General features: G+C 49.0%; 1 protein-coding gene across 11 annotated transcripts in view; it reads left to right on the top strand.

Annotated features, from left to right (window-relative positions):
- Positions 1–26,546, top strand: part of SHANK3 (SH3 and multiple ankyrin repeat domains 3) — a 494,453-nt gene that overhangs the window by 210,350 nt on the left and 257,557 nt on the right. For 10 of the 11 annotated variants that reach the window (XR_013842778.1, XR_013842779.1, XM_079992132.1 and 7 more), the window contains 5 exons: positions 4,736–4,844; positions 13,167–13,318; positions 15,493–15,660; positions 19,491–19,607; positions 20,344–20,421. Coding sequence is in view for 9 of the 11 variants with exons in the window: in XM_079992132.1 (XP_079848258.1) it covers positions 4,736–4,844; positions 13,167–13,318; positions 15,493–15,660; positions 19,491–19,607; positions 20,344–20,421 (624 nt within the window). In the remaining 2 variants the exon portion in view is untranslated. Of the gene's footprint in view, positions 1–4,735; positions 4,845–13,166; positions 13,319–15,492; positions 15,661–19,490; positions 19,608–20,343; positions 20,422–26,546 lie in introns of those variants that run through there. The other variant, XM_079992130.1, reaches the window with a different exon arrangement.

Below are 26,546 nucleotides of genomic sequence, written 5' to 3'. Positions count from 1 at the left end.
TTGCAGAGCATCACAGGCTTCTGCCAGGCTTCGGACGCTGCCCTGAGGTTTCTCCCTGTGGTTTCACCTTTCCCTTGGCTGGAGATCAGAGGAGGAGCCAGCAGCAGGGAGTCCCTTGCAAAGCAGGCAGCAGGGCGCATGGGACGGGGGGCAAGGCTCTGCAGTTGCGCAGGAGGGCTGCTCGCCTCTGTCTGAGTGCCTGCTGAGCCTCAGGAATGGATTGCAATTCCAGAATCAGAGCACAGGCCAGCCCTCCCAAGCCTTTCCTCTACAGAATCACAGCACTGCAGAGTTCGAAGGAACCCCCAAGGACATCTAGTCCAACCCCCCTGAAATGCAGGAATCTCAGCCACAGTATTCCTGACAGGTAGCCATTCAACCTCTGCTTTAAACCCTGAAGGAAAGCGAACCCACCACTTTCCAATGGAGTCCTTTCCACTGCTGAACAGCTCTTACTGTCAGAAAGTTCTGGTGTTTAATTGGAATCTACTTGTAACTTGAAGCCATTGGTTTGGGAACTAGTTTCAGGAGCAGGAATAATAATAATAATAATAATAATAATAATAATAATAATAATAATAATTTATTTATACCCCACCCTCCCCAGCCAGAGCTGGGCTCAGGGCAGCTAACACCAATAAAATCACAGTAAAAACATAATAAGGGGAACCCCAATTTAAAATACAGGTTAAGATGCAATTTAAAATGCAGCCTCATTTTAAAGTAGCTGATAAATCAAGACCATAAGGGGAGGGAAACATAAGGGTCAGACTGAGTCCAAACCAAAGGCCTGGTGGAACAGCTCTATCTTGCAGGCCCTGCAGAAAGATGTCAAGTCCCGCAGGGCCCTGGTCTCTTGTGACAGAGCGTTCCACCAGGTCAGGGCCAGTGCTGAAAAGGCCCCGGCCCTAGCTGAGACCAATCTAACCACCTTGCAGCTCGGGACCTCCAAAATGTTGTCATTTGTGGACCTTAAGGTCCTCTGCGGGGCATACCAGGAGAGGCAGTCCCGTAGGCGAAAACAAGTTTGTTCCCTCTTCCACGTGACAGCCCTTGAGATATTTGCAGAGGGCTATCATATCGTCTTTCAGTCTCCTCTTATCCAGGCTAAACATACCCTAATCCCTCAACCATTCCCCATAAGGCTTGGTTTCCAGGCCCTTGATCATCTCCTCTGCTCACGTTCCAGCTTGTCAACATCCTTCTTAAATTGTGGTGCCCAGAATTGGACACAGGACTCCATGTGAGGCCCTGACCAAGGCAGGACGCAACGGTTCATGTGCAGCTTGTGATGCCCACATGTTCCAAAATAAAACATCTTCAGTGGCATGTTAGAGCTGTGTTTTCACAGGATAATCTTGGAGCCTTGCCCAGAGGCTCCAAAGGAAGATGCCCATGGTGTAGTTGGCCTTGCAAGGGGAAGAAAGCACAATTCTAGAACACCAAAGTGGTGGGGGAGAGATTTTGAAAAGCTGTGTTCCATCAACCCTGAGAGCTGTTCTTTGCTGTCCAGGGAGCAAGGAACACACACTGTGATGGCCTGGGATTCGGACTCAGAGGTTGAACCTGAGGAATCCCAGCCTGCACAGGAGTCCCCGCCTCCAGAACCAGCTGAGCCTGGGCTGGGGCCTGAGCCTGAAGGGTCCTCACCTGTGCTGGATCCTCAGGTGCAGGCACCAGGTGAGTCTGCTCTGGCCCCTGAGGTGATGGAGGACCCATTGCCTGCAGGTGCTCCACTCTCAGCCCCGTCAGAGGAAGCTGAGGTTGCCTCTGGGTCTGGTAACCCTCCAGCCTCTCCTGAGCTGCAGAGTCTCAGGGCAGAGAGGCGGAGGGAACTAAGTTCCCACAGGAGGAGTGCTCGCCTCTAGGCCAGGTGAGTCACCTGTGGACCGGGGCCGCCCTATGCCTTGGGGCAGATAAAAGCCAGCCAGCCCCAGTCCCAGGTTGCGGGAGCAATGTTGTTGCTAGCCTGTTCCTGCCTGCACCCTGTCCTGCTCTTCTGCCAGAGTTCCTGACCCCACCCGACTCCCTGCCTTGGACCCAGCTACAGCTTTGATGGACAGCCTCCATACGGCACCATCGACCTTGGACTGGACCCGGACCCGCCTCTCGGTTAGCCCCCGGGACCAGCACACACACCTTTGCTCAGCCACCTTCCAGCAGCCGTCTCAAAGTCACTTAAATAAAGTCACCCACATGCCAAGCTGTCTAATTGGGGTGGTGGGCAGGGCATGGCAAGCTAAATACATGAGCAAAGCCCTCCATCTGCCCGTGTTCTCTTGGGGAGAGGCGTAACGGTGAAATCTGCATGGGAGCCTGAAGGCAGAAGGTGCCACTGGCAAGCAAAACTTGGTCAAGAGCGACTCCCGCCGGCTGGCCCCCGATGGAGAGGTGGCCTTGAGGGGTCTGATCTTGTCTCTCCGAGTGCTTTTGATTTGTGAGGCAGCCAGGGGGAGATTGTGCCACTTAAGAGTGGCACTTCTGCACCATGCGAACAAGGGATATAAATAAAAGGAGGCAGCCCCCGCGACGTCTTCTGGCAGATCCGCAGATGTCCTGTGGTCCCCCAGAGAAGCTGTTGCTGAGAGGCAAGAGGCCGGAAACAGATTGCCAGTCTTGGCTGTTTAGTTGTACAGCGAATGTCCGCAATGACAGGGAAATGGGGAAGCTTCTTCTGGAGCATGGTACAAATTCACTGGAAGTACAGGGAGATGTGTGAGTGCCATCAATCACCCAGTGGTTGTGAGAATGTTCTGGGTTGCAGGAGAGGATATATTGTTTATTAATATCCTTCCTAACTTGTGCTAGCAAGTTCCTTTATGGAGCAGAGTTACACCCCCCCCTTTTTTTTTAACATGCACAGCATGTTGCAGGCTCATGTGAGCCTCTCAATCTGTCTCAGACTGAATTACACGTTCCTGGTAAGTTCCCTTGAATCGCTCTTAAAAACATGAAGATGCCACAATCTTATTCAAAGTCAATAAAAGAAGTTCAGAGTTGGATTCCTGAAGGCAGACTTAGTTACAAATATGTACGTGTGACTCTACCCCATATGGGGCAATAATCCCAATGCTTTTGCTAGCTGAACGCTAACAGAGGAGTCCTAGCTGAAAAGCTGTTCAAACGAAGAAGGAAATCAAAAAGAGGGAGGTGTGCTGTGTGACTCGTCCTTTTGTTACCTGGGCAGGTGAGGTCACGCCCACCTTCTATCACATGCAAAAGGAAGGATTCTCCAGCCAGGAGGAACAGGAAGTTTCGACTGGCTGGACCAAACATCCCCTCGCATGTCTTCTCTAGCATTACAAGGAATGTTGTACTTGACTGCCTCTCATGGATCACATCCCACAGCCATATTTTTCTGCATGCACAACTGGTATGTGAGGGCCCTCACCTATGCGCTTTAAGGCTGTGTGCAATTATACACAGCCTCCAGTGTGCTCCCACCACAGGTGATTAAAACCATGTGCACATGGAAATTGCCAAAATCCGTATTTCCCCTGTAGTTTCATGAGAAATGCTTCTTGGCACGTTTCCCCTCAAAGCAGCTTCTGTCCGATTTGAAAACATCAGCCACATTAAGCTGAGGTGCGTACATTTGAGAAAGCTGCTCCCAGGGCCGGCCCACACATGAGGCAAGGCAAGAGGGCTGCCTCGGGCGGCAGAATCCACAGGAGCAGCAGATCCCAATGGAGCTCTTCATTTCCCCCTCGTTCTTGATTTTCACTCACCCCTTCTTCCCTAGCAGGGAGCGAGCAGCATTTTTGCCTCAGGTGCTAAAATGTCTGCGGGGGCAAGAGCTGTTTGATAGTGGAACAGACTCCCTCGGAAGGTGGCCGATTCTCCTTCATTGGAGGATTCTAAGCACAGGGTGCCTGGCCATCTGTCAGGGACTCTTTAGCTGTGATTTCTGCGTTGCAGCGGGTTGGACTAGATGACCCACAGGGTGCCTTCCAACTCTACAATTCAGTGATTCCATGAAACGTGACTTGAAATGCAACCAGGGGCAGGAAATAGCATTGTTAGATTTCAAGTTGCTAATGAGCATGTATCTATTATTATTTTATTATTATTATTAGTAGTAGTAGTATACTAGCCGCCTTCTGAAGACCTTTCTTCTTCTTCTTCTTCTTTCTTCTTTGGCGATCCCTCATAGCCAAGTAAGATTGTCTTCCATAAACATGGTTTTAACAATGAGTCCATAAGTGACTGTGGAGGCCAATTCTGGACCCACACATCCTACTACAGTTGGTACATTGATTTCCAGATGGGAGTTGATCATGGTGTGGATTTGCCAAGCATGTCTTCCTCTTAGCACATTTCTCCCTTGTGTCCTGAGTTTGAATGTCTTCAAAGCCCATGGCACCTTTGGCAAAGGCTGTTCTCCAATCGGAGCGCTCACAGGCCAGTGTTTCCCAATTGTTGGTGTTTATACTACATTTTTAAAATATTTGCCTTGAGGGAGTCTTTAAACCTCTTTTGTTGACCACCAGCATGAAGCTTTTCATTTTTAAGTTTGGAATAGAGCAGTTGCTTTGGAAGATGATCATCAGGCATCCACACAACATGACCAGTCCAACGAAGCTGATGTTGAAGAATCAGGGCTGTTGACCACATAACAAAATGAGAACACAAAATACATAACAAAAACAAACCCAAAGCTATAAGTGTTTAGTGAGTCTATAAATGTTCTAAATCAGCGTTCACACATCTTTCTTCTGGGGTTTTCTGACCGCAGGCGAATTTGAAGAAGTTCATGGAATATGTGCAGACGCTGAACGTGGAGAAGGTCAGCAGGCTGCTGGAGAAGGGACTGGACCCCAACTTCCACGACCCGGATAGCGGAGGTGAGAAGAGGAATGTTTGCAAGGAGAGGCTCTGGGTGGTGCTTGGGCAAGGGAGGCTGGAGGGGGGTCAGGAAAGCAAGAAGGAAAAGGACCAGGCAGGGGCTTAGCTCAGGGGTGGGGAGCCTCAGACCCTAAAGCTGAATGTGGCCCTCAAAGCCACCATTCGTGGCCCTTGGGACTCTCCCCAGGCGCAGCTCTTACCGGCCCTGCTTTGCTCCCCAACTTCTCGTGCCTGGCTGAGATGGGCCCCTGCACTCTGCTCATGCCTCTTGCTTGCCTAGGTGGGGGGACAGAGGGGTCTGGGGGTCTGCATGTAGAAACCAGCCTAGCGTTCAGAGTAAAGATGACACGTGCTGCTCTTCCTGCTTTCGTCTGTGGCCCTGCCCACTATTCCCATGTGGCCCCTGGAAGGTTGCTGAGAAGGGTGTGTGGCCCTCAGGCTGAGAAAGGTTCCTCCACCTCTGGATTAGCTCAAAGCTGTGCTGGTTTCCTTTACAATAAACAAAGCAATAGAGTCCTTTCTGTTGGGGATAATTCAGACTGGAATTTCCAGGTGCCCAAAAAGGTTCTTTATGTATGCAACAACTGCGGCCCATGTTTGGTTAGCCCAAAAATGGAAAACAAGCGAGGTCCCAACCAAAGAAGGATGACAACTAAAGTTGACAGAACATGCACAACTCGCAGACTTAACCTATAGAATAAGAGAACAAGAAGAACATACGTTTAGAGAAGATTGGAAAACGTTTATTGAATACAGTGGTATACCTCTACTTACAGATGCGATCCGTTCCGGGGTGTCGTTCGCACCCCAAAAAGTCTGTAAGTAGAGCGCCACTTTTGTGCATGTGCGTGACTCCATAGAGTACTCCTGCACATGCGCAAAGCATGCAGAATGCTTCTGTGCATGCACGCACAGCGAAACCCGGAAGTATACACTTCTGGGTTTGCCACGTTCGCAACCCGAAAATCCGCAGCCTGAACCTAACACAACTAGAGATATGACTGTATATGGGAAATAACTCTGTAAAGCTGAAAATGCTGGCAGCATTAAGATAAATTCAACAGTTTAAGAAAGCTTTGATGGATGCAATAAGCAGGCATGTCCAACAGGTAGATCAGTTATCTCCCCCCCCCCCAAAAAAAGGGGAAAACAATAACTGTGGCTTCCTAAAAAGCTCACCAACTTTGGTCCATCCAACAACAATGGGTAGATCACTGCAAGTTTTCTTATGCTATGAGTAGATTGCAGTCTATCAGGAGTTGGACGTCCCTGCGTGGAATGCTGAATGCTATAGTTTTTGTAAAATATGCAGGGATTTGTGATATGTAAAATGAACCATGGAAAGAGGAGAAGGGAAGTCATTGATACCTAAAGGATGTAAAACGAGTATTTAAAATTGTAGAACAGAAAATATAATAAAAAATATGTTAAAAAATATAAGAAACTAAACAAAATCCCTTAGATGTCGGAAGATCTGGAGCCCAGAAGTCCTGGGTCTCCCCTTACCTGTCGGGAGGGGAGACTAGCTGACACCAGCTCTTTCCTCCAGGGGTTTTCTCTACCTGGCTGTGGTCAGATCTTGCTGGACTCCCACCAGCCTCTCGCAGGCATCTGTTTGGCAAATGTGAGAACAGGGTGATGGACCAAACAGGCTTCCTTTGGCCTCATCCAGTAGGCTCTTCCTCTGTTTTTATTCCCACTGGTCAGTGTGACCAATGGCCAGGGATGGTGGTGGCTGCATTGCAGCAGCATTGGGGGGGGGGGCACCCTTGCTTCCCACCCCTCCTTCAAAGGTCCCATTGAGGAATCTCTGGTGGGTGCGGAAGGGGGCAGGAGGCCACTGCGAAGGGACCCAAGGAGGCACAGGTTTAATAAGCAATAAGGGCAAGCTTAATAAACTTCATTTAGCCCTTTAAGGAGACAAATGTGTTATGTATAATTTAAGCAAATGGTTGGCTGGTACGATATTGCTGCCTGTTATATTTATGAAGCAAAAGCGTGCAAGTTCCCTGGTTTCACCCGAACAACAATTAATTACCAAGAGACGCAGCACTGGAGCGGAGGGGGACGATCAGCACACGCCGCAACATTGGTCGATCTCCTTGCCAGTTGGCAAACAGGAGAAAAATAAAAGCCGAAAATAGAAACCATCAATATCTCCTTATCTAGGACTGTGGAGCTTAGCCTTGCTGTGCAGAATTGCTTCAAGTGTCATCAGTGCCATTTGGCTGGGTGGCTGGGAAAAAAAGAGAGTTCTGTCGGGATCTTTCGTTCCTTGTCCCCATCATTTTCCGTCCTCTCCACCACTCAGTAGCTGGGAGAAAGGATCAATTCCCGTCCCTGGCGTGTCTCCCTCTGCCACTCCCAGCCTCCTCCAAAGGAGAGATGAGGAAAGGCCTCAGCTTGGTTCAGCTGGCAGCATCTTCAGGAAGGACTGGGGAGGAATCTAGACACACACAAAAAAAACGCTGTGAAAAAGCTTTAAAAAAAAAAGTTTTGAAAAATATATTGGATTTGCCATAAGCTCACCATTGCCATCTCATGTCACTTTTGTATAATGCACTTAAAACACACTTAAAACATATTTGCAGCTGTATAGCTGAGTCCTGAGAAAGGTTTCCTGCCTGCAGCGGCGTTCCGAGGGGGCGGGGGGGGGGCAGGCCACCCCGGGTACCATTCCGAAGGGGGGTGACAAAATGCTGACCCCCGATTGGCGGCACACACCCCCGGGCGTGCACCACTTGCTGTACACACCCCAGGATGCGCACCATGCACTGCGGGCAGTGTGCCACGCCCCCTGGGATGTGCGTCACGCCCCCTCGGATGAGCACCGCTCCGCATACCAGAGCAGGTTGTATCGCCTCTGCCTGCCTGAAAAGGATCTAGTGGTCTTAGTGGACCACAAGCTTAACATGAGTCCACAGTGTGATGCAGCAGCAAAAAAAGCTAATGCTATTCCAGGCTGTAGAAGTCTAGGGTCCAGATCAAGGGAAGTCATAAAGGGTAAAGGTAAAGGTACCCCTGACCATTAAGTCCAGTCACGGATGAATCGGGGGTTGCACACTCATCTCGCTCTATAGGCCGAGGGAGCCGGCGTTTTTCTGCAGACAGCTTCCGGTTCATGTGGCCAGCATGACTAAGCCACTTCTGGTGAACCAGAGCAGCGCACGGAAACGCCGTTTACCTTCCCGCCGGAGTGGTACCTATTTATCTACTTGCACTTGATGTGCTTTCGAACTTCTAGGTTGGCAGGAGCAGGGATCGAGCAACGGGAGCTCACCCCATCGCGGGGATTCAAACCGCCGACCTTCTGATCGGCAAGTCCTAGGCTCTGTGGTTTAGACCACAGCGCCACCTGTGTCCCAGGGAAGTCATAGTCCCACTCTAGTCTGCCTTGGTCAGACCATATCTGCAATACTGTGTCCAGTTCTGGGTGCCACAATTTAAGAAGGATGTTGATAAACTAGAAGATGGGCAGAGGAGGGCGACCAAGATGATCAAGGATCTAGGAACCAAGCCTTGTAAGGAATGGTTGAAGGAGCTGGGTGTGTTTTGCCTGGAGAAGAGGAGGCTGAGAGGAGATATGATGTATCAAGGACTGTCCCATGGAAGACGGAGAATGTTTGCAATTCCATGATTCTCCTTTCCAAGCGGGAGGTGGCAAGCCCTTTTGCCAGAAAAGGAGCCGCTGGGTTGCTGTGGCTACAAAGCCAGGTCTCCAACGCTTTGCGTGCGCTTCAGAGATTTCATGCTCCTGTACTGAATCCTCAAATGACCCACCAAAAATATCAGGCTTTCTCTAGCGAGAGAGAGATTCTGCCCTTGGATTTATCCATCGCAGTGTCATTCAAAGCCAGACTATCCCTCCGGGCTCCTGAGAGCTTTCTGACTCCCCAAGTGCAGAAGGGATCTTAGTGGCTTGTTGGGGTTTCGGGAAAGGTCGGGTTCAGAGGCTCCGGACGAGATGCTGAGTCCACAGCAGGCCGGGGCGGCTCTGTGCTCCATTTCTGGCATGCAGAGGCTGCACGGGACTTGCAGCTGTGAGCTCGTAAACCTTTATGGGCTGGAAATAATCCAGCTTCTGCTGCTGTTTGCACCTCATGCTTTGTGCAGGAAGGGAGAAACGCTGGGATGGAAATGGCTTTTAGGAGATGTGATTTGTTGGAGTGAAGTTTCTGTTCCTCTGCCTCAGACCTTTCAAGTGAAGACCCAGGGAGATGGGCAGTGGGTTGATTATTTACCATTATTATTATTACTACTATTATTATTATTATTTTGGGGGGAGGCATCCCAGCTCTGCAAAAGACTTAAGTCCCAAACTAAAAAGCTGAAGATCACTAATGCCTAACTCCACTCTAGGGACCTGGGTGGTGCTGTGGGTTAAACCACTGAGCCTAGGACTTGCCGATCAGAAGGTCGGCGGTTCGAATCCCCACCACGGGGTGAGCTCCTGTTGCTCGGTCCCTGTTCCTGCCCACCTAGCAGTTCGAAAGCACGTCAAAGTGCAAGTAGATAAATAGGTACTGCTCCGGTGGGAAGGTAAACGGTGTTTCCGTGCGCTGCTCTGGTTCACCAGAAGCGGCTTCGTCATGCTGGCCACATGACCCGGAAGCTGTACGCCGGCTCCCTTGGCCAGTAAAGCGAGATGAGCGCCGCAACCCCAGAGTCAGCCACGACTGGACCTAAGGGTCAGGGGTCCCTTTACCTTTACCTATTTTTAAAAAACAAAAACTTTCCCCTCTCAGACAAACTCTCCTGTGTGTTTGTCTGTGAGAGAGAAGGAAGGGGGAAGAGAGGGAGATCTTGAGCAAAGCCTCACTGGATGGCTGTGTTCTGCCTCTGCCGCCCTTTGAATGATAGCTGCTCAGAATTGCAGAGATCTTCGGCTGTTGCACTCAGGTGCTGGCCATTGTGAGGCAGGATGCTGGCCCAGAGGGGCCCCCTACGGTCAGATGAGAGAGGGCTCTTCTGATGAGCAGGGGAAAATGGCCTGGGAGGAGTGGGGTTAGCTGCCCCTTCTAACTTTGGGTGACAAACCCAAAACTGCAGTTTTCCATGGCTGCGTTTTCATTTTGCTTTTCAACGGGGGGGGGGGGGGGTGCCCGAGTGGCTGAGCATCCCACACACTTTCATGGCAAAGTATTGGAAGACACAAGATCTACCCACCCGGGAAGAATGGCAGATGAAGGTGATGGAGTACATGGAACTGGCTGAGATGACTGGCAGAATCCGGGACCAAGGGGAAGAGTCGGTGGAAGAAGACTGGAAAAAAATTAAAGTTTATCTTCAAAAATATTGCAAAATTAAGGATTGCTAGAAAGATGTTGGGAAAAGAAAATTATGTGGTTTTAGTAGAAATGACATAAAGGATTAAGTAAAAATGAGTTGGTGAAAGAGAGAATGTAAAATTATAGTATATTAAGACAAATTATTAAGATAAAAATAAGGTTGGAAGGATTTGCTGGAATAACAAATTGAATTAGAATACAAAAATGGGAGGTGTGAGGAGGTCAAGGAAATAAGGGAATGTAAGCAAGTGATGTACAGGTTTGACTCGTTTTTGTTTTTTTTTCTATCTTTTTTCTTCTGTTTTATGGTTTTTGACGATGTTTTCCCCCCCATACGTATTGTTTTTTCTTTTCTTTTTCTTGATTGTTATTATTTCTTTTTTTCCCTGTAATCTTTAAAACCTCAATAAAAATTCATTTTTTTTTTTAAAAAAAAGAGAATTAGCCACCTGAGCTTCTGAGCTCCACCATCCTGACTTTCTGCTTTTGTTCCCGGGGGTGGAGGGAGATAGATGAACTCAATGAGAGGGGCCATCTGAATTACTTCCACCTGTGAGCAGGAGACTGCTAGGCCTGTGGGAATGTTCAGGGATGCAGGAGAGGATATATTGTTTGATTATAGCCTTTCCAACTTGTGTTAACATTCCCCTTTTTAAAACTCACAGCGGATGCGTTTGCTCAGGCTCGCTAAAGCCTCTATAATAACTGTTCTGGTATTTCCCCCTTATTCCCTCATAAAAGATAAGATACAACACAGCCTTCTATAAAAGTATAAAAAGAGTTTACTTACATTCTGCTCACAATCGGATCCCAGAAGGCAGACTTAGCTTAGAAAAGTAACATACACCTGGAAACTATCCCTTTGTCCTCTCTTAGCTGGAGGCCAAGAGAGCATCTTTGGCTAAGCAGATGTTGCTTCTTCGATGCATGTAGTCAAAGAGAGAGAGATGGCTGCCCTGCCCTGTGCTTTTGTCATTACCTGCACAGGTGAGGCCACGCCCACCTCTAGTCACATGCAGAGGAAGTCTAAGGGAGCTGGGCATGTTTAGCCTGGAGAAGAGAGAAGAGGAGGTTAAGGGGTGATACGATAGCCATGTTCAAATATATAAAAGGATGTCACATAGAGGAGGGAGAAAGGTTGTTTTCTGCTGCTCCAGAGAAGCGGACACGGAGCAATGGATCCAAACTACAAGAAAGAAGATTCCACCTAAACATTAGGAAGAACTTCCTGACAGTAAGAGCTGTTTGACAGTGGAATTTGCTGCCAAGGAGTGTGGTGGAGTCTCCTTCTTTGGAGGTCTTTAAGCAGAGGCTTGACAACCATATGTCAGGAGTGCTCTGATGGTGTTTCCTGCTTGGCAGGGGGTTGGACTCGATGGCCCTTGTGGTCTCTTCCAACTCTATGATTCTATGATTCTAGATATATTTTTTGAAATCCACTTTTAAAGCTAAATAAATTCTATGATTCTATGATTCTGTCCCAGCCCAGAAGGAAACAGGCAGTTGACCTGCTGGCTGGACAAACATTCCTCCCCATGTGTAAACATGTCCACTATAGGAATGTTGTACTTGACTGCCACAAGATGTGACTTGTACCCACAAGAATGAAACAGCTTCACTTCAGACACGTTTAGCAAACCACCCCAAGGCTAGCCAGCAAAACATGGATGCAAACATCTGTTGCACTTTGCTTTAAAGAATAACGAAAACTGATGCCCTTATTTCCTACTATTCTTTCGGAAACGCCACTGGTCTCCCCTCCATGCCCAAAGACCTCCTGATATTTCCAGACTTTACTGTGCCCCTGGGGCAAATCCTGCTGCCCCTGTTGGTGTCAGGATGTGCCCAGTTAAAGGATATGAAGCAGCATCTGTTGGGGGTGCTTTGGGAGGTTTCCTTCCGATTCCTGCTTGGACCAGGTGATCCCTCCAAGCGATCCAGTATCTCACCCTCTTTTAGTGCTCACTTGACAACTCTCAGCCTCTCTCTCTGAGGAGGAAGAGCCATAGCTCAGTGGCACAGAGCACCTGCAAAACCAGGTGGGTCTGGGCATCTTCCTTGCCTGAAGCCATGGAACTAGTCCTTTTAAAATATATTTTTATTGTTTTTTTTTAATCATTTTATACATCTTAACATAACCATTTCAAACATTAAAGTACAAGGTTCTTGAACCTTCGGACCTCCTTCGCTCCCTCCATGGGTTCGACGTTTAAAATTACCGGTAAATATTTGCTGCATCTTTTGCCCTTATCCATCTGTTAAATAACCATAATTATCCAAAATATTTCCACGTTACAAGTGTCATTGCATCCCTGCCACAGATTTTAGCTGTTTAAAGTGGTCTTTTAAATAAATTACAAATTTACTCCAGTCTTTCGAAAATACTTGATCTTCTTGGTTTCGGATATTCCCCGTCAGTTTCGCCATCTCCGCATACTCCATCAGTTTCGTCTGCCATTCTTCTTTTGTTGGTACTCCTCCTTCCTTCCATCTCTGGGCTAGTAGCATTCTCCCTGGCGTCGTTGCATACATAAAAAGTCTTTTGTCTTCTCTTGGTAACTCTCCACCTATTATACCTAGTAAGAAGGCTTCCAGTGATTTAACAAATGTATTTTTGAACATTTTCTTTAGTTCATTATATATCATTTCCCAGAACGCCTTTACCAATGGTAAAAAAGTACCCTCTTTCTCTTTACATTTCCAAGAGAGTTTTGAACTTGTTTTGTACATTTTAGCAATTTTACTTGGTGTTAGATACCAGCGATGACCTGGGACCTGCCTGCAGCTTCTTGCTCTCTCGCCCATCCCAGACCCAACTCCCACTGCTACTGTTTCCCAGCAGAAAGAGCAGGAGATCTAGGGCAGGTCCTGTCATGAGGGGAGGGGGCGGGTTTCAGTGGGATGGGGGCTGCGAGGCAAGCCCACCCCTCCTCAGTTGTGGGGATGGGCCAAGAGTTCATGGAGAGCTTCTTCCGAATGCGTTTCTCAGATGTGCACCTTCTCTTTCCTGGGGCGGGGTGGGGGCCTGTCCAGAATGCCCCCTGACGATGGCCGCCCAGCTGGAGTACTGTATCGACATGATCAAAGCCCTGAGGAATGGAGGTGCCCACCTGGATTTCCGGACGCGAGAGGGCATGACGGCTCTGCACAAAGCCGTCCGGTGCCGGAATCACACTGCCCTGATGGTGAGTTTGCCTGGAGCCGCTTTCCTGTTCCTCCTGCTGCTCTCGGCTCGCTTTACTTATTAGCCCCCCCCCCTCAATTCCACCGCACCCCCTCTCCCCCTTATGAGTTTGCCACCCATGAGCAGAGGGTCTCGGAGCTGACCGGCCTCCCATGCATCTGCCCAGTACCTCTGCCTAACCTCGTGGGGGTTTTTTGGGGGGTGTTTCCCACTCACCACGCTGGGGGCCACTTTCCTGTGTCTGGGGGTGTCACAACTGGCTGCTTTGCAGGTTCTGGATGTTCTTGGTGCGTGGGGGGAGGCAAGCATGGGGAGGTGGCTTAGCACTGCCCCCAAACGGGATGGGGGCGAATGCCTTGATTCTCATCATTGCATCCTGCTTGCTCTTCCTGTAGAGCCTGGAGACCACCCTCCCTTGCCCTGTAGAGGCGGACCATCCAGCACTGAGTTAACCTATGGAACTCCCTGCCGCAGGAGGCAGTCCTGCCCCCCCCCCCAACCTGGGTGGCTTTAGAAGAAGATTACTGTATTTTTCGCTCTATAAGACGCACCTGACCATAAGACACACCTAGTTTTTAGAGGAGGAAAACAAGAGAGAAAATATTCTGAATTTGCTCAGCGCTCCCTTTAAAGAGCCGAGCCGAGCCTGCTGGCTTTTCCGGGAGGTGGGGAAGGGACGACAGGCAGCCCGTTAGTCCCTTCTCCCTCCTCGGGGAAAAGCCAGCAAGAGCCGCACACACGGTCCGTGCGGCTCTTTAAAGGGAGCCCTGAGCAGAGCCTCCCGCCTGCATTCGCTCCATAAGACGCACACACATTTTCCCTTACTTTTTAGGAGGGAAAAAGTGTGTCTTATGAAGTGGAAAATACGGTAGTCAACTTCAAGGAGGAGCAGAGGGCTTCCTATGGCTACTTGCCAGGATGGCTCTGCTCTGTCTCCAGTGCCAGAGGCAGCAATCCTTCTGAATCCCAGTTGCTAGAAACCACAAGAGGGCAGTGGCCATTTTGGGGTTTGCCTCGGGCACCAGCATGTCTTGGGCCGGCCCTGCCGTCCCCTTAATAAAATTGGGGGTGTGGATATGAAGCTCTGAGGTCCACTAGGGCGATCTGACGGTGCGCATTGCACCATTTACATGTTCGTCATTATCACCATAGTTTATTTTCACGCCGCCTTTCTGTTGCTTGAAACCACGCTCAAGGCAGCTCACAGCATGCAAAGATTTACGCGGCAGCAAAAATATATTGTGAAACTATAACAAAAGTAGTCATGAGCAGCAAACTGAAACATCAAAAGGTGCACAGCAAGATTAAACAATCCCCATGCAAGTCATAATAAGACGAAAGATGAAAAAATTAAAAGAACCACAGCAAAATCAACATCTCCAAGATTAAGTTGTGAATTCCCCCCCCACCCAAAAAAATACGCCAACTCCAAGAATGGTGATGATGGTTCATATAACACATTTTATGCATTCATGAAATGCTTTGTTTACATTAAGTCAGTAATGTGTGCAACGTTCTTGTATGGTAGGCCACTTTAGTCTTCCTGGGCCGTAAATGGGGATCTAGAGAGCCAGTGTGGTGTAGTGGTTAAGAGCGGTAGTCTCGTAATCTGGGGAACCGGGTTCGCATCTCCGCTTCTCCACATGCAGCTGCTGGGTGACCTTGGGCCAGTCACACTTCTTTGAAGTCTCTCAGCCCCACTCACCTCACAGAGTGTTTGGGGGGGGGGGGGAAGGGAAAGGAGAATGTTAGCCGCTTTGAGACTCCTTAAAGGGAGTGAAAGGCGGGATATCAAATCCAAACTCTTCTTCTTCTTCTTCTTTTTCTTCTTCCTATGCCAAGAGAGATTTTTGCTTGCCTAAAGCCACCTATTGAATTCATTTTGAGACTTGGATAGAGGAAACCACCCTTCTCACACCCTGAGCCACGCCAGGAAACCAACTCTTGCCACTTCCACTTCATGCCCAGGCATTCCTGGACTGCATCCTTGGTGGGCAAAGCTGTTAAAAAAACCAGCAACCCGCCTCCCTCCAAATTCCTAGTGGTACTCCTGCAGGTCCTGGCATTTTGGGTGTGTGGTCTGCCTCTGCCCCGCCCCCCTCGCCTTTCTCGCGCCGAGAGGTCCAGCAACCACTGACCGACCCCCATTGCCTGCCTGTGACTGTGTTTGCACAGACGCTGTTAGACCTGGGTGCCTCTACAGATTACAAGGACAGCCGTGGATTAACGCCTCTGTACCACAGTGCCATGGTTGGAGGGGACCCCTACTGCTGTGAGCTCCTCTTGCACGACTACGCCAAGGTGGGCTGCATCGATGAAAACGGCTGGCAAGAAATCCATCAGGTGAGGCTGCGAGGCGGCTGCAGGTGGGTGGGTGGGGAGGCTAGCACCCAGGAAGGGGGAGCTCAGCCCCCAAGCAGTTGCCTGGCGGAAGAGGCCCCACGTTGGGGAAAGTGAGGTAGCTGCTACACTGGGTTATGGTGGCATTTTGGAGCAGGAGGCAAGCATGTCATCGATGCAATAACAATGCATTGGTGTGGAGTTACCCTGGACCGTACATACGGCTGCTTCACTAATTGTTCTGCAATGCTTCCCCAATGTTACTGCATTGCTGCCTTCTTGTGCTCCAGCACGTTGGGGAAAGTGAGGTAGCTGCTACACTGGGTTATGGTGACATTTTGGAGCAGGAGGCCATTGGAGCACAGATGACGCTTGGCTCTGCTTTTCCACAACACCTGAGTCTGGAGAGGCCGTACATCATCTGGGTTGTTGTCTGGGGTGGAGTGGATGAAGGCCAATAAACTGAACTTGATGGGGAGTTGTGATGATTGTTCCCATGTCCGGGAAACTGACTGGTTGCCCGTTCTGGATTGAAAAAACACGGTGGCAGTTTGCAGGCTGCTCCGAGATCAATCTTTGTCACCAGAGGCTCAGTTAGCCTCAGAGGCCGGGAGTGCCTTTGAATGGTTTTGGCTGGCACGTCAACCATGGCTGTCCTTGGGACAGGGAGAATCTGGCCTTAGTGGAAGGCAGCCCCATGGTGTTTGGCCCATGATACGAAGCACAAGGAGCCTCCATTGTCTCCCAGTACGTTTCAAAGCACAATTCAAGGTGTTGGTGCTGACCTTTAAAGCCCTAAACGGCCTCAGTCCAGTAGACCTGAAGGAGCGTCTCCACCTCCATCGTTCAGCCTGGACACTGAGGTCCAGCACCGAGGGCCTTCTGGCGGTTCCCTCACTGCGAGAAGTGAGGTGACGGGGAACCAGGCAGAGGGTTTCCTCGGCGGTGGCGCACGTCCTGTGGAATGCCCTCCCACCAGATGTCAAGGAAATAAACAAATTGAAAAAGGAACACGACAAGGCTGCCCCATTTCCCCTCTGCTATTTATTTCGGTTCTGGAGGTGCTCTTGAACATGATCAGAGGGGACCGGTTGGTGGAAGGAATCCAGGTCGGAGCGAAACAATACAAACTTAAAGCTTTTGCAGATGACCTAGTTTTGACCCTGCAGGAGCCAGAATCTAGTACGAAAAGAGTGTTACAATTGATTCAAGACTTTGGTCGGGTGGCGGGATTCAAATTAAACAAACAGAAAACTAAGGTGCTGGGAAAAAATTTGACAGATACAGAGTCAGAACGGTTTCAGAGAGAGACAGAACTAACTGTGGTTAAAAAAGTAAAGTACCTAGGGGTAAACATAACAGCAAAAAATCTGAGTCTTTTTAAGGATAACTATGAAAAATGTTGGTCTGAAATTAAAAGAGACTTAGACAGTTGGACAAAATTGAAACTTTCTTTGTTAGGCCGAATTGCTGCTATTAAGATGAATGTATTGCCAAAAATGTTGTTTTTGTTTCAAACACTACAGATTGTGGACAGGGTGGAGTGCTTCCGGAAGTGGCAGAGAGACATCTCTAAGTTTGTCTGGCAGGGCAAAAAGCCCAGAATTAAGTTTAAGATATTAACTGATGCGAAAGAAAGAGGGGGCTTTGCCCTGCCAGACCTAAAGTTGTACTATGAGGCCGCAGCTTTCTGCTGGCTAAAAGACTGGCTACTTCTCGAGGACACTGACGTTTTGGATCTGGAAGGTTTTAACAATGCTTTTGGTTGGCATGCATACTTATGGTATGACAAGGTTAAGATCAATAAGGCCTTTAAGAATCATATTGTCAGAAAAGCAGTGTTTAATGTCTGGACAAAATATAAAGACTTATTGGAAAATAAAACTCCAAGGTGGCTTTCACCGCTGGAAGCTAAGGCCCGAAAAAGACCCAATATGGAGGCCAAATGGCCAAAATATTGGGAAATACTAGAAAAAGATGGAGACAATTGGAAATTGCAGAGTTTGGAGAAAATGAAGGATAAAGTGCGAGACTGGCTACACTACACTCAGATTAAAGAAGTCTTTAAAAATGACAAAAAGTTAGGGTTCCAGGTGGAGAAATCGAAGTTGGAAACAGAATTGTTAGAGCCTAAGACTAAGGTACTTTCAAGAATGTATAACTTGCTGTTAAAATGGAATACACAAGATGAAATGGTTAAATCGGCTATGATAAAGTGGGCACAGGACATTGGGCACAACATTATGTTTGAGGACTGGGAAAGGTTGTGGACCATTGGGTTGAACTTCACTGCATGTAATGCTTTGAAGGAAAATGTAATGAAAATGATATATAGATGGTACATGACCCCAGTTAAACTTGCCAAAATATACCATTTGTCTGATAATAAATGTTGGAAATGTAAAGAAAATGAAGGAACATTCTTTCACCTCTGGTGGACTTGCCCTAGAGTGAAGGCTTTCTGGGAAATGATATATAATGAGCTGAAAAAGGTATTTAAGTATACCTTCACTAAGAAACCAGAGGCCTTCCTTTTGGGTATTGTCGGCCAGAAGGTGTTAAAGAAGGACCGAACATTTTTTATGTATGCAACAACAGCAGCAAGGATACTTATCGCTAAGCACTGGAAAACCCAAGATCTACCCACACTGGAAGAGTGGCAGATGCAGCTGATAGACTATATGGAACTAGCCGAGATGACCGGCAGAATCCAAGACCTGGGAGAAGAGAAGGTTGAAGAAGATTGGAAGAAATTTAAGATTTATTTAAAAAAGCATTGTAATTTGGTTGAATGTTAAGAAGGATGCTAGATCATAAATAATTGAGCACCACTAAACTAGATGGAAGGGACGCAGGTGGCGCTGTGGGTTAAAGCCTCAGCGCCTAGGGCTTGCCGATCGAAAGGTCGGCGGTTCGAATCCCCGCGGCGGGGTGCGCTCCCGCTGCTCGGTCCCAGCGCCTGCCAACCTAGCAGTTCGAAAGCACCTCCGGGTGCAAATAGATAAATAGGGACCGCTTACCAGCGGGAAGGTAAACGGCGTTTCAGTGTGCAGCTCTGGCTCTGGCCAGAGCAGCGATGTCACGCTGGCCACGTGACCCGGAAGTGTCTCCGGACAGCGCTGGCCCCTGGCCTCTTAAGTGAGATGGGCGCACAACCCCAGAGTCTGTCAAGACTGGCCCGTACGGGCAGGGGTACCTTTACCTTTTAAACTAGATGGAATTAGGATGACAAGTGAGATTGAGGAAAAAACATAAACCTTTGGGAGCATTATTAGATTATATTTTAAATGAATGGGATATAAGAATGTAAACAAGATGATAAATTGCGGGTAAGAATTGGCAATGATGCAAGTGGGAACGGGAGACGTGAGGGAGTCCAATGAAGCTAAGAAAATATGTTATGATATATGTTTCATTGTTTTTTATTTCTGCATTTATGTTTAAAAATTTTAATAAATATATTAAAAAAAAAAAAAGATGTCAAGGAAATAAACATTATTATTATTATTATTATTATTATTATTATTATCTTGGTGGATCCCACTCACCCCTACCCTGCCCCCCACCAAAATAACGCTTTTCTAAAGTGTTATTTCAGCTATGGAATCATGTCTGCAAAATGCAGCATAGATGATTCAGAATAAGTAATTCAATGTTGGAGGAAGGCAAGCCTGTGGTGTGTGTGTGTTTCGGAGGGTGATGGTGGAGGGCCATGGAGAGCAGGGGGCACTGTTGATGTGGTTTGTTGAGTCCAGCACTTGCTGCTGTTCCCCGTGCGACCACCCACCTGAACTGAAACTTCTCTGCCCCCCCTTCCTTCCTTCCCCAAACAGGCCTGTCGCTATGGGCATGTTCAACACCTAGAGCACCTTCTTTTCTATGGGGCGGACATGACAGCGCAGAACGCATCCGGGAACACAGCCCTCCACGTCTGTGCTCTCTACAACCAGGTGAGTCCTGCCTCCCCTCGCTCTGACCTTGGGCCCCCTCCCCTGGCAGATCAGCCCTTGAAGGGGATCAAGAGCCCTCCTCCTTCTGCACCAGTGCAGTTCTGCAGGCAGGCAGGTTGGACTAGATGACACTTGGGGTCCCTTCCAACGTGACAATTTTGCGATTCTGCATTCCTTTTGCCTGCATGAAGAAAGCCGACAGGGAAAGAGGCGTTCAAGGGGGTTCTTCCCAGCTGGCCCTCCTCAAGATTCAGCTCCAGGATATGCAGAGCAGTTTAAAGGAAACCACCCCTGAGCATGTACTGAGTGCATTCCCCTTACAACTTGAAAGTGTAGCTGAAGCTGAGTCTGGGGTCCAGGGATTCCAAGTCAGCGGAGGTTCAAGCCTACTCTGCAGAATTAAGTTCTGACACCTCTCCTTCTTTCCCAGAAAGTAAAATACTTGTTCTCAAACCTTTTCAGGGAACACTCCCTGCCCCCCCCCCAGTTCCAGAAACTCATCCACTGTGCCCCCAACCCTACCCTATCCTACAGGGTACCTCGGGTTACAAACGCTTTGGGTTACGTGCTTTCAGGTTGTGGACCACGGGAAACCCAGAAGTTCCTCGGTCTCTGACTCGGCTCTGAATTGCCAGTTTGGCAGTGCAGGCTGTTCCCATGTTGCTCCCCCCACCCCAAAAAAAAAATAAAAAAAAATTCAGGAGAGTTCACTCTGCCTTTCTCTTTCCCTTGCCAGGAAAGCTGCGCTCGGGTCCTTCTCTTCCGTGGTGCAAGCAAGGAAATCCGGAATTACAACAGCCAGACAGCATTCCAGGTAGGAGAGCCCAGAAGTGGGGCCAGGGAAAGGGTCTCTGCCTCCTGGGCTGCCCTCCCAGTTCCACCCTTCCATGTCTCCCTCAGAAGATGCGGCAGAGGCCCCCCGTGTGGGTTCTTGCCCATCCGTGCCATCGGCTTCCTCTCTTGGGAGGGCCAACTGCGCAGGCAGCAAACAGAAAGAGAGGCAGAAATTGCCCAGGAGGGAGAGGCATGCCAAGAATGGCAGCTTTATTGGGGAAGGGGCCAGTCAGATCTGCGCCCCTTGGCAGAAATCCTATAGAGTCAGCCGGGCCTTGGACCCACCCTGCTTGCTATGGGGCACGGGAAGAAGAACCACACTCTAGAGCAGAGTTGGACCCTCCTGCAGACGCTATAGGGCACTCCACCCCAACAGCCAGCATGGTGAGCATTCGGGCCACATCCCAGACTCAGGGTATTTTATTGAGGCAATAGCAACAATAAGTAGTAGTAGTAGTAATAATAATAATAATAATAATTTATTTATTTATACCCCGCCCATCTGGTTCCCCAGCCACTCTGGAAAGCTTACAGCAAAATATTAAAATATAATAATTCATCAAACATTTAAAAATTTCCTAAGCAGGGCTGCCTTCAGATGTCTTCTAAAAGTCAGATAATTGTTTATTTCTATGGGGCGGGTGCCACCACCGAGAAGGCCCTCTGCCTGGTTCCCCGTAATCTCACTTCTCGCAGCGAGGGAACCTCCAGAAGGCCCTCAGACCTGGGCCTCAGCGTCCAGGCAGAATGATGGGGGTGGAGACGCTCCTTCAGGTATACTGGGCTGAGGTTGTTTAGGGCTTTAAAGGTCAGCACCAACACTTTGAATTGTGCCTCCCAATTATAATTATAATAATGCATCTCAAAGCTCATCCTCAGTGGCTGCCAATTAACTATCTGGCTAGGGGCTCACACACACTTTTGCTTGCCTCACAGCTTTCCTTCGGTTCACTGCTGAATCTGAGCAAACATGGATTGGGTTTTCTCCAGATTGGCGATTGCTCTGATTTAGCACTAAAGAGCAGCTTTCCCAGGTTGGGGGAGGGGAGGGGAAGTGGCAGGGCCAACTCTGAAACCCACTTGGATCTGAGTGCAGCAAGCATGGCATAAGGCTTGAAGACTTGCAAGGAAGGAAATTTTTGCAAAAAAACCATGTCTGCATCCTCAATGCACCCCACCCGGGCAACCTCACCATGCCACAGGTGACCTTCTCTGCAGCTAATAGCAAGGAGCCTCATTCTGCACCCCTACAATTTAAAGCAACTACTCCCTTCCCTTCTTATTCTCGGAGGAAAGAGTGAAAGGGACCTTCTTATCTAGGGGGCGGGTGGCTTCCAAATTGGTGGGTTTTGTGGTGGGGGAGATTGAATTATTCAACATTATTACAAACAGAGGCTTTTGTTACAATCAAGGTTTTAAATACATACGGATAGATGATAGATAGATAGATGATAGATAGATAGATAGATGATAGATAGATAGATAGATAGATAGATAGATAGATAGATAGAGAGATAGAGAGATAGAGAGATAGAGAGATATAGATAGATAGATAGATGATAGATAGATAGATGATAGATAGATAGATAGATAGATAGATAGATAGATAGATAGATAGATAGATGATAGACAGTCTTGTTTGTCTTTCTGGAAGACAGATAGATGATAGATAGATAGATGATAGATAGATAGATCTATCTGTCTAACAAGACAGTCTTGTTAATTGTTCTGGAAGACAGATAGATAGATGATGGAGAGATGATAGATAGATAGATAGATAGATAGATAGATAGATAGATAGATGATAGATATAGATAGATAGATAGATAGATAGATGATAGATATATAGATATAGATGAGAGAGAGAGATACCAACAAGCAAGCATGTCATTGATGCAATAACAATGCATTGCCGTGGAGTTACCCTGGACCATACATAAGGCTGCTTCACTCATTGTTCTGCAATGCTTCCCCAATGTTACTGCGTTGCTTCTTGTGCTCCAGCACAGCAAAAGCAGGATAAAAAGAATGCATCAGAACTTTTGTGGTATGAAAAGTTGTGGGATTTTAGCAGGGAGCTATGGGACATGCACAAATCTCCAGCCAGGCTTCCTGCTGGCTAAGGAAACAGAGATGGGGCAATGGGGAGTCATGTCCCCCCAGGAGAACATGAGAAGAGCCTGCTGGATCAGGCCAATGGCCCATCTAGTCCAGCATCCTGTTCTTCTCACAGTGGCCAAGCAGGTGCCTCAGCTTTGAAGCCCACAAAAGCAGGATCTGAACACAAGAACAACTCTCCCCTCCCGTGGTCTCAGCAACTGCCATCCAGAAACATTAGCCATCCATAGCCCTCTACTCCTCCGCAAATTTTCCTAATCTTCTTTTGAAGCCACCCAAGTTGCTGGCCATCACTGCCTCCTGTGGCAGGGAGTTCCATAGGTTAACTGTGCTGTGCAAAGTGCCTCCTCCCCACCACCACCTTGATGCCAAACCTGCTAGAGCAAGAGGGGCAGGACTCACCTTCTGTCAGGAGTGCGTGCAGGAGCCGGGCCCTGTGACTAATAGGGCTTCGCAGGACTGGGGCCTTCCTAAGTTTGTTCTGGAGAGGCAAGGTGCAGCTGCACAGGTGAGGCCTATTGTTAACTCACAGCACCTGGTGGCAAGAGCCGGGAAGGGATATAAGTCAGCATTTCCATTTGGCTCTTTGCCACAGCAACTCGTTTCCTGCCTTGCTGCGTTTGGCTTCTTGCTTCCTGCTCCTCGGAACCTCGGCTCCTTGATTCCTTGCTCCTCGACCCTCGGACCCTTGACTTCATGACTCCCTTCTTCCTGACCCTCAGACCCTTGACTTCGTGACTCCTTGCTTCCTGACCCTCAGACCCTTGCCTTCGTGACCCCTTGGTTCTCGATCCTTAGACCCTTGACTTCGTGACACCTTGCTTCCCGACCCTCAGACCCTTGCCTCTGTGACTCCTTGCTTCTCAACCCGTGACTTCATGACTCCCTGCTTCCTTAACCTTGGACCCCTGGCTTCTGTACTCTCATTCCTGCTCCCACCCTGCCATCTTGCCCCCGGTCCTGACGTCCTAAGCCGGGACTTCGATCGCCCATAGACCGGACCTTGACACCTTGTCTAAAGGTCTGGGGTGGGCAGCTGCCCTGTTTCAACTGGGCTTTCAGCCAGTCAGAAAGGCCTAGGAAAAGTGGAGCGCTCAGCCCGATTGGGCGTCGGGAAGCTGTTTCTCCAGCCTCCCGTTCCTCATTCCTGTCTTCCCATTGTGAGTCATGAAATGTAGTTTAGGAGGCAGTTTCTGACAATGTCTGAAAGAGCTGCCTCTCATCTCCACCTCAATGCTGGGCTCCTTTGGCCCAGGAGGGAGGCCACCCCAGGGTGCCCAATGAGGCCAGTGGCCCTCTTGGCTTGGGCATGGAGGGGCAGGTGACACTGGAGTAGCCGCAAGACCTGCGCTTTGGAGATGGCCCCCTTCGCGCATCCCCCCGGTTCTGCTTTGGCATGCCGACAGCGTGAGTGATAAATCCAGGGCTATTTTTATCGCAGGCCTTTGTCAGCAAGTCTCCCGCGGGAAGGGCAGCAAGAAGCAGCAGCAGGAGGAGCAGGATTCGATTCGCCAAGGAAGGATCTCTATGACTTAAGAAAGGCCACAGGCCCTGACTCTTCCTCCGATGCCTGGAGAGTGGGCTGATGGGGTAGACTTTGCTCAAGCTGCAGCTCAGGAGCACTGTTTGTGCAATGGCGCCGCTGAGGAGCCCCATGCTCTGCTTTCAGAGCTCAGCCTTGGTATGTGTGAATAGGGGTGCCCCTGGGTCCCTGACCCCCGACTGGAGCTCCTCTGAGCACCTGCAAGCTGAGCCCCACCCAAACAGCTCTCCCACAACCAGACCTTGCCATAGCTGAAAGTTGTGGCTCCCAAAGGAGCTCGTGGCATGCAGTGTGTTTCAGAAGCTGAGCACAAATGTTGGGGCAGCCAAGAGCTCCTGAACCATTTCCAAGTCTGCATCAGCCTAACTTGTTGGAGGCATCAGTTTTGCTTCTGAATGCCAATTGGTGGAAACCACAGAAGAAGAGAGGGCTCTGGTGCTGGTGTTCTCCTCGCAAGTTTGCCCAAAGTGCATTCTGGCCGGCTGCTGTGAGAACAGGATGCTGGATGGGACACGGGCCTGATCCAGCAAGGCTCTTCTTAGGCTTTTTATGCCCAATTACTTGTGAGTTCAACAGGTTATGTTGCTTCTGGCATTTCAGTGCCCTGTGTTCTGTGCAAACAAGGGAAGACCGGGAGATCCATCTCCAGGTGAATAAGATGTCAGGCTGTAAGCCCAGGGGAGCTCTTGGTGAGCCATGGCTGTTTAGAGCAAGACCGGCCTAGATGGGCCAGAGGGACAATCCTGGATAGGGTCTGGAATCTAAGCCTGGTGAGGAACGGTTGAGGGAGGTGGGTTTGTTTAGCCTGGAAAAGAGGAGACATAAGAGCCATATTCAAATATCTTAAGGGCTATAATATGGAAGGTGGAACAAACTTGGTTTCTGACCCAAACGAATGGATTCAAGCGGCCAGAAAGGACATTCTGACCCAACGTCAGATGGGAAGAGCTCTTTGGCAGTGGAACGGGCTCCCTTGGACTGTCCTTCACTGGAGGTTTTTCAGCAAAGGTTGGGTGACAGCTGTCATGGATGCCTTAGTGGAGATTCCTGCACTGCAGGGGGTTGGACTAGATGATCCTCAGGGTCCCTCTAACCCTACAGCTCTTATGATTCTGTGAAGTGGGCACTTCTGCAGGCGCTGGCCTGTCTGTCTCATTCTGCTTCAACTTCCTGAGACTCTGAGCCTTGGTGGTGATCAACATCTGACCGCCTCCCCCTCCCCCGCTGCCAGGGATTCATCTGGCCTCTCCATCTCTGCTAATGTGTGCCATTTTGTGAGTTTCCATTACGGTGGCAGCATTTCACGGTCTTCTGCATCCATTTCATACTTGAGATCAGACTGCTGCATCTTGGATCTGTTTCAGTTCCATTTTGTCAGAAGCAATTATTAACACCCCCTCCCTCTGTTGTCCCTCCCCCCGCCTTTGTGGACTCCAGAGGAAAGAAGCAGCTGAACTTTCATCCTGTTTCTCAGCTCCCTTTGGGGTCTTTATTGGGTCCTGTCAAGAGGATGTGGCAGCCACCAGGCAATGACAGATCCGTACATTTGTAGACCACTCTTTCAGTAAGTTCCAGGGTGCCATCCCTGATCATAGAATTGTATAATTGTAGAGTTGGAAGGGACTGCAAGCATAATCTAGCCCAACCGCCTGAAATGCAGAAATCACTGCTAAAGAATCCCTGAAGGACGCCATCCAGCCTCTGCCTAAAAACCTCCAAGGAGGGAGAGTCCATCACCTTTTGAGGTTGTCTGCTCCACTTTCGAAAGTTCCTCCTAATGGTCCATCAGAATCTCCTTCCTTACAGTTTGAATCTGTTGGTTTGGCTCCCTCTGGAGCAGCGAAAAACAAGGTTGCTCCATCTTCTAATTGACAGCCTTTGAGGTATTTTAAAGTGGCTCTCATATCTCCAAAAGGGACGCAGGTGGCGCTGTGGGTTAAACCACAGAGCCTAGGACTTGCCGATCAGAAGGTCGGCAGTTCGAATCCCTGCGACGGGGTGAGCTCCCGTTGCTCGGTCCCTGCTCCTGCCAACCTAGCAGTTCAAAAGCACATCAAAGTGCAAGTAGATAAATAGGTACCACTCCGGTGGGAAGGTGAACAACGTTTCCGTGCACTGCTCTGGTTCGCCAGAAGCGGCTTAGTCATTCTGGCCACATGACCCGGAAGCTGTACGCCGGCTCCCTCGGCCAATAAAGCGAGATGAGCACCACAACCCCAGAGTCTGCCACGACTGGACCTAATGGTCAGGGGTCCCTTTACCTTTACCTTTACCTTTACCTTTACCTTTACCTTTACCTTTACCTCATATCTCCTCTCAGTCTCTTCTTTTCCAGGCTAAACCTACCCAGCTCCTTTAACTGCTCCTCATCAGTCTTGGTTGCCAGGCCCTTGATCATCTTGGTTGCCCTCCTCTGCACGCCTTCCATCTTGTCAACATCCATC

The sequence above is a fragment of the Podarcis cretensis genome (assembly GCF_951804945.1).
Source record: "Podarcis cretensis genome assembly, chromosome: 10".
NCBI classification, from domain to species: Eukaryota; Metazoa; Chordata; class Lepidosauria; order Squamata; family Lacertidae; genus Podarcis; species Podarcis cretensis.
This window is presented reverse-complemented; position numbering and strand designations above follow the sequence as displayed.